At 46.7% G+C, this 8,059-nt stretch overlaps 1 protein-coding gene across 1 annotated transcript; it reads right to left on the reverse strand.

Moving 5' to 3' along the window:
* Positions 1-2,753: 2,753 nt before the first annotated feature.
* LOC114640074 (serum amyloid A-3 protein) lies at positions 2,754-6,288 on the reverse strand. Its single transcript, XM_028788997.1, has 4 exons — positions 6,253-6,288; positions 5,602-5,696; positions 3,370-3,508; positions 2,754-3,019 (listed from the first exon to the last, which is right to left on the reverse strand). Exons 2-4 carry the CDS (start codon positions 5,690-5,692, stop codon positions 2,881-2,883), a joined length of 369 nt encoding a protein of 122 aa, XP_028644830.1. The 5' UTR covers positions 5,693-5,696; positions 6,253-6,288; the 3' UTR covers positions 2,754-2,880.
* Positions 6,289-8,059: the final 1,771 nt, after the last annotated feature.

Raw genomic sequence — 8,059 nt, forward strand, 5'->3', positions numbered from 1 at the left:
ACACACACACACACACAAACAAACACCCACACACACACACCAGGTGTATTTAACAGCAGCCATGTCCAGGTATGTCAGCCATTCATTAGTGCTGATTTATACCTTTTGTCAGTTTAAATTTTAGCACCCACTTGTGGGTTTTTATTCTTTCTTTGATTTGATTCTTTGAGTCAGGGTCAAGCTATGTAGTCCAGGCTAGCCTGCTATTAATCATCCTGTGCCTCCACTTCCAGCAGCTAGGACTATAGGCAGGTGCCGTGGTGCCAAGAAACTCTTGTTTGTTTAGGTTTTGTTTTTAATTCTTTTATCTGAGGTTCGTTCATACTAGTGCACTGAAGTGCATGCGTGCTCTGTGAATCTTCTTTTCTCTTAGAATCTCAAGTGCAGGAAATTGAATTAGCTGGGACTCTTGTTTATGATATGCTTCTCTAGTTACTCATAGGTAATCAACAGTCTTGTGTGATTTTAAACTAGAACCTTGAAGTCTTAGTTTAGTTGACCGTGATGACTGCAAACCGTGGGGCCACATAACGATTGGGATTTCCTCGCCCTTTCCTACTGCAGTTTGAACAGGCTCTGAAGGTTGGGGAAGACTTTGTGTTCTTTTCCTAGTTCTTCCTCATACAAATTTCCAGGATTTCTGACCCCTCCCAGGAAGAGAGGGGACAGGCAGAGGTGGAGAAGGGGAGAAAGAAAAGGTCATACCTAAGTTCTCTGGAACTAACAGGTATTTTAGCTGATCTCTCTCTTCCTCCCTCCCTCCCTTCCTCCTCCTCTCTGTCCCTGTCTCTCTCCTTTTCCTTCCCTCCCTCCCTCCCTCCCTTCTGTCTCTGTCTGCCTCTGTGTGTCTCTGTCTTGCTCCCTCCCTTTCATCCTCCCCCTGCCTCCTCCTTCCTCTCTCTGTCTCTCTCTGTGTCTCTGTCTGTCTCTTTTTCCCTCCCTCCCTCTCTCCCTCTCTCTCTCCTCTGTCTCCTGTCTCTGTCTCTCTGTCTCTTTCTCTCTCTCTGTGCGTGTGTGTGCGTGCGTGTGTGTGTGTGTGTGAAATGAGGTTCATTCTGAAGATCAGTTGGCATGACACATGGAGTACATCTGTTGGAGGAATGATTAACTGACCTAACTATATGCAAAAATGTGGGGGAGTGTGCACGCATGTGTGTTCTCCATCGTTTTGGTTTTTTTTTTTTCAAAGTTCTAGAAATTGAGCATAAGATGTCATAGGCACGGACTCAACTGCTGAGATACATTGCCAGCCTACGAAAGTGGCTTCAAACTGTCAATTTCAACACGATCCCTAGTTATATAGCAAATCATTAAGAAAGTTGGGCCTAGCTTCAAACTAACCAAGTGACTAGGATGTATGTGAACCAAGTTACCAAAACTATTTTTAAAAGGGGGTAATTAAAGGGAAGGATCCAATGAAATAAGGAAATAAAGACTTGAGAGCAGCAGTCACCTGGTGGCGCGTGTTCACCAAGGCAAAAAGAGGAGCTGTCAATCAAGTCATTCAGCTATTACCCAGTGATAGAGCAGGAAGCCAGATACATGCTGACAAAGACAAACTCTGATCCTCAAGAAGGCCTAGACAGGGTGCTATGGGGACATTTAGATGGTGGGTCTAATGCACTGCAGGTGACAGTCCATCCTAGTCTAGAACAGGAAGAGAGGAGAAATAAATAGCTTTTGAATATTTTTTATGCAATGGATACAAACTAGTTTGTAGCTCAGAGAAGGAGAGGGGGAGAGATTCAAGAGCCTCTGGGACCAGGCCCCTGAGGGAGGGAAGGGACCAGCAGGAGCCCAGCGTCTGAGGATGCAGCCAATGACAGTGGACAGAGCTGCCCCGGCAGAAAGAGGATGCCGGCCAGCATGGGCCAGGGAAGGTACGGTTTGGTAAAGAAACTGCATGGGCTATCTGAACCCCAATTTCCGAGACTTGAGGGTCTTTAAGGTTGTGTAAAGGGAGAATCCCCAGGCTACACCTTGACCCTGGAGCTGGTTGCCGCTGTAGTAAGTCCACCCTGGGTCAGTGTGCTTTTTGATAATTTCTTTCAGGTTGCAGGTAGGGGAGAGGCAAAGCTTAGCTAGGTAGGTAGGTAGTTAGTTTTGTTTTTTGAGACAAGGTTTCTCTGTGTAGCCCTGGCTGTCCGGGAACTCACTCTGTAGACCAAGCTGGCCTCAAACTCAGAAATCCACCTGCCTCTGCCTCCCTTGTGCTTGGATTAAAGGCGTGCACCACCACCGCCCAGCTTGGTGTTAAAGCCTTTCTACCCCAGGGAAAATGATTGCAGAATGTACCTTCTTTTTTTCTAAGATTATTTTTACAGAGTGGGAGTGGCTGGCCCTTTTGAAGGGTTGAGATTATCTGAGGCTTTCTCTGTGGGAAGTGTCAGACTTTAAAACAATCCCAGGATGGTTCTCGTTTTGCCATCAGTCTTTGTAAGTCATCTTTTACTAAGTAAGAACTTACTGATTCTCATGGGGAGAGCACAGGGGAATGGAAGCTGGGGCCTCACACATGCTAGGCGATCATGCTTATCTTTGGGACATCTCCCAGAATGCATTGGTTTTATCTAGTTTTTAACTTCACAACTGAAACCGTACACAGGGCTTTCTCGCTATCTCTTGTCATATTCCAATTCCCATCTCTTCATGTCTCTTTTTTAAAAAAGAAAAGTGATGTTTCTTGCTCATCCACACAGCCCACGATCCTCAGTGGGACTGCCCTGTGCTCTTCTAAAACCATAGTGACACACTGCATTTCACAAGTATTTATTCAGCACGTTGGGATGTTTAAGGATCCAGATTTTAGGGAATAACTCAACTCAGTAATTGCTTCTTTTCTTAGGGGTTGCATGCCTGGGAACAACATGAAGAGAAAACTCAGTATTTTTTAGGCAGGCCAGCAGGTCGGAAGTAGTTGGGGTCTTTGCCACTCCGGCCCCACTCGTTGGCAAACTGGTCAGCTTTTGAGTCCTCTGCTCCATGTCCTGTGAGCCTCTGAATATTCTCTCTGGCATTACTGTAATTAGGATGGATAAGAAGATTTTTAACCAAGCTGATGGCCAATAGTTCCACCCTCAGGCCTCCCCTCTTCTAGAGATGGCTGTATGAGATGCCCGGGAGGGAGAAGCTGGTATGATCCTAAGTAAACCCCTATCCTGCCCAGGCTGTCAGCCTCATGCTGGATGAGCAGCAGCAGGAGAGAGGGTGGGAGTCATCATCAGGCAATCACATCGCCACCAAACACTCCCAGTACTGTGCACAGAAAAGAGGAAAATCAAGAGGTAATGGATGCAGGGGGTATGCAGAAGAGAGCTCCTTCCCGGCTGTCCAAAGCACTCAATCTCTGTTCACCCAGACCTGTGTTACCTGATGACTTCAGCAGCCCAGGCTCCCCCAGGACCTCTTCGGGCAGCATTATAGTTCCCCCGAGCATGGAAGTATTTGTCTGAGTTTTTCCAGTTGGCCTCTTTCATGTCAGAGTAGGCTCGCCACATGTCTCTAGACCCTGGAGAGGGAAGAGAGTGATGAGGATGGTTGTGTTTAGGTAAAACAGAGGGCTAAAACGTCCATCCAGCTCATCTCAGCTTTTCCCAAAACCCACAGAAATGTTGCTAGCTTGAGATAAGTAGTTCTTACTGCCCCAGGTCTGTGCCAGAAGTACATCGGAGTCTTATTCTGATGGATTCCCATCTTAGTTCTGTGCTATTTGTTTCTGGCTGTGCAAGAACCATATGGAGGAGCGGGGATCTCTAGGGGAGTGTTTCATCACGTGACAACAGTCACACTATGCAACTCTCTCTGAAGTGGTCCAGGGAAACTTCCGTCTAAGATGTGAGAGGAGATCGCTTCCCTTCCTCTCCTCCCTCTTCTTCTGTTCCTTTCCTTTCTTTTGTGTTCTCTTTTCCTTTAGAGGCAGCCTATGTCTCTGTGTATCCCTGAATGGCCTGAAACTCACAATCCTGCCTCAGCCTCCCAAGTGGCTCCAGTTACCACTGCAGCCACGGTCCTTGCCTAGCACAAGCAATGGGAGAAACTGCTCTCCAGGCAGAGAGAGTGAGTGCAGCTCTGTTCTAAGTCCACCTGGATGTCCAGGATCTATTTCATCCGGAGCAGTTCTCAACACTCCCTCAGCAGGCAACAAAGGGGATGTCATAAGCTGGACGATCGAGACGCTGGATGGCAATTGACACACTGGGTTTAAAACCCCTACTTCCTCTCCAGGAACTGGGAAGAGTGTTATCCACCATAGTGCTTATGCAGAAAAACTGAGGAAAATGCACATGGAATGTTTGTGGAAGATGCTCATTTATTATTGCCCCCCCCCCCCGCTCCTCAGGAAGGTGTGGCAAACAGAAAAAGATCTAAACTAAGGACAGGAGAGTGAACTGCACACTGAAGGAATCAGATCCAGCTAATATTAAATGAAAAATATCAAAGGTAACGAGTTAGAGAGAAAGGGAAAGCCTAATATCAAGGTTCGTTTAACTTTTCAGTAGACTGAGCGTGGAGGCACACACCTTTAATCCCAGCACTCAGGAAGCAGAGGCAGATGAATCTCTGTGAATATGAGGCCAGCCTAGTCTACAAGGTGAGTCTAGGACAGCCAGAGCTCGGTTACACACAGAAATCCTATCTCAAACAAACAAACAAACAAACAAATGACTTCTGTTGTGTTATGGCTGGTGGGATGTACTTCCTCTGGTGACAATTTCTTGTCTCAGCCCCAACAGACCTATGTTCCAGGTAAGTAAGTCATTGTCTCCTGTTGACAGTGAAGCTACCTTCCACCCAGACCATGATCTGCCCCTTCTCAGGTAAACAAGTAAGTGTGTGGCTGGGCGGTGGTGGTGCACGCCTTTAATCCCAGCACTTGGGAGGCAGAGGCAGGCAGATTTCTGAGTTTGAGAGTTCGAGGCTAGCCTGGTCTACAGAGTGAGTTCCAGGACAGCCAGGACTACACAGAGAAACCCTGTCTCGAAAAACTAAAAAAAAAAAAAAAAAAAAAAAAAAAAAAAAAGCTGTTTAGTGGATAACCTGGGCTGAATTCTGCACTTCTAGGGGTTTTCTAAGACAGCTTATGCTCTTTGTGAATCGGTTTCCCTAAAGGTTAGTAGTGGCACCTACGCCACAAGATTAATTTTAAAACTAATTCATTTCCGTACATAATGCTCCGTGGGTAACGCCTACTCTGGATGGAAAACTCAATTAGCCTTGGTTGCTGTCACTGTGGGTTGGGGCTCTGCCGGTTCTCCTGCCCCTCCCCTGGAACCAGACATAGACGTGAACTGTTCATCATCCTCCACAAGGGGGCAGTAGAGACCCACTTCTATTGCCGAGTCTCCATCTTTCACCTATCAATTGCTCCTACATTCCTGTGGAAAGGCTGCTGTACAAACATTACATGATCCGAGACTTGGGATCCTCACAGAACAAGATCAACACTGACCAGAAGAGCTCTGAACTACTTAGAAAGAGCCATACCGCCGCTCTATGTATGGGGATTTCACAAACATGTTTGCCCTTGATTATGTGGTCCCTGCTCAAGTAAATTCTTAAAACTGACAAGTACAACCTCCTGCCCCCATCTTTTAAGCCTACCTTGACCAGCTTCTTTCATGAACTGGGCCCATCTTTGGCTGTCAACTCCCAGGATCAAGAAGCAAAAAACGATGGCAATGAAAGGCTTCATCGTGCTGTAGGGCCAGGAAAACACAAAGATGAATGTGCCATTTTGTGGGATGGAGAATGCTTCTGCAATGCTGAGTTATCTTCCCTTGCACACCGGTAACAAACCCCACTGGATTTCATACATAAACCCACACACGTGCAAACAAAGATTATAGGTGAGGAGATTCCAGGGAGCTATCTCTCCGTTTCCATGTACTTCATTAGAACCCCACTGTCTGACGGCTTGCAAATGGACCTTTAGTATAAAGCATATTGCATTCCAATCATGCCAGCTGAAACCCAACCGTAAAGGAAGTTTCCAGAGGGCTACATGCGGGCTTTTTAACCGACGTAGATAGCTCCCTGCAGTGGAGCTATCTGTAGAAGGCTAATCACCCTTTCCTGAATTCACACAGATGCACACTACAAGTCCCATGCTGAAAGCACGATGACCAGTGAATTCTAACCATCTAGTGGATTCAGGAAAGAGACGGAAACATTAAACGCAACAAGCAAATGCTAGCGGGGGTCAGGGGAGGAGAATCTGCAAAGAGCAAATGTTGGAACGTTCTAGCAACTCACCTTGTGCTGTGAGCTCCTGCTGGGACCCCAGGTGAGTGGCCTCTGTCCCTTGCTGAGGAGATGTGGCTGGGGATATCTATATATACTGTTACTCCACTAATGGAACAATCCTTATTGGATCTCGCATAATCCAACTTGCCCATAACTTGTCTTTCAGAACATAACTTTTTCTTCTGCACGTCTTCTTTCCCCAGATTGTGCAATCTAGCCATTTTCAGAAATGTGGCAAGCTAGGGCTTTCTGAGTCTTCCCCATCCTGATTGGAAATAATCAGGATGAAGGCTTTACATCCATTTTCCTGGGAAGGGAAAGCAATAGTAGAAAGAGAAATATGAATGTGTAATAAATCATGGGGGCCAATCTAAAGGCTGAGCTAATGCCCTTTCAAAGCATAGTTCAGATTTAAGCTGGAGCCTTAGGGAACAGGAGGAAGGAAGGAAGGCAGAAGCAGGCATTTAGCACCCACAGGAATGGACTCAATGCTGGGAGAGGTCTTCTCCAGACTTGAGTATATTCCATATTGCTATGGAAGGTAAGAGAGTAGATTAAATTTAGAGACGTTGATGAACCAGGAACACTAAAGAATAGAACAATTTTCTTCAAAGTCATGAAGAAATGACACACCATAAACATGCATGAGAAAGGCCTCCAGATGCTAAATGTTTATCCTAACAGTGGGTTCAGACAGAAAGTGGCAAGCTGCAGCACAGGAATGCTGGAGAATGGCCTCAGGAAACAGCTACTGCAGCCAGAAAAGCAACTAGGCCTTGCTATGTGAGTTTATCTGATGAGGAAGCTATTCAGACCATGGTCTTCTCCCCCCCTTTGCTATCCCCACCCCTTTATGCAAAAGAAAAAAATTAAATGTATTGAGTTCCCTAGCGAAGGGATGGTGTAGCTGCGGCACGGTAGATGGTAGATGGGATGAAGACATCACATTTGTCCTTCTGTTCTAAGGGCCCTGGGATGGAAGCCCCAGAAAAGCAGTGGGGCTATAAAGAGCCACCCCCCCCGCCCCAGGAAGCGATAGCTCAGGGGTGTTTCCCAAACCGTTTGTTACAAGAAGAGAACTGTGGATATCTCATAAACAGGCTGATGTAGAAAAACCACATAAGCCAGAAGACGGTGAATAATAGCCGAGAAGAAGAAATAACAGCCTAGAAGAATGGGCACGTAGAACTTCCGGTTGTACTACACGGTGGTGTGGTGCTGTGGGAGACGTTGGTACAAGAGACACAGGATGAAGCAGATCAGGCAAGCGTGACATGTTGGAGGATTGTTGTTGTACATTAGAGCCTTGAAGAGAAATGCCTCTTCCTAGGTTTGGCCTTTATTTTAGTTATTTCAAGCTCTATGACTAAAATGAAAAAAAACTGTCCAGAGATTTTTGTCCCTTGGTCCTTAGCCAAGGTACTGCCCAGCCACATTTGGCTTAGGAAAGGGAGTCTTCAGTGGCTGGCTTGGCTCACATTGTCCTAGCAGTGAGCAGTGAGCAGCAGCTACAACTTCCCACAAGCCCTGGTTGCAAATCTCTTTGGGGAAGTGCTTCTCAGAGAACTGTGTATGAAACCTGCCACCTCTTCTAGTCTGACTTCCTTGGGATAAACGTTTGGAGCAGTGATTATGTGTTGATCCCCGCAGCCACTCTAGATTCAAAATTCACTTTCTGAGTATCCACTTTTTCAATGCCCCCTCCCCTCTTCCTCCCCTCCTCCCTTCCCCTTCCTCTCCCCCCTTCCCCTTCCCCTCCTCCCTTCCTCTTCCCCTCTTCCCTTCCCCTTCCCCTCCTCCCTTCCCCTTCCCCTCC

Source organism: Grammomys surdaster, unplaced genomic scaffold (assembly GCF_004785775.1).
Source record: "Grammomys surdaster isolate TR1022 unplaced genomic scaffold, NIH_TR_1.0 125769, whole genome shotgun sequence".
Taxonomy (NCBI): Eukaryota; Metazoa; Chordata; class Mammalia; order Rodentia; family Muridae; genus Grammomys; species Grammomys surdaster.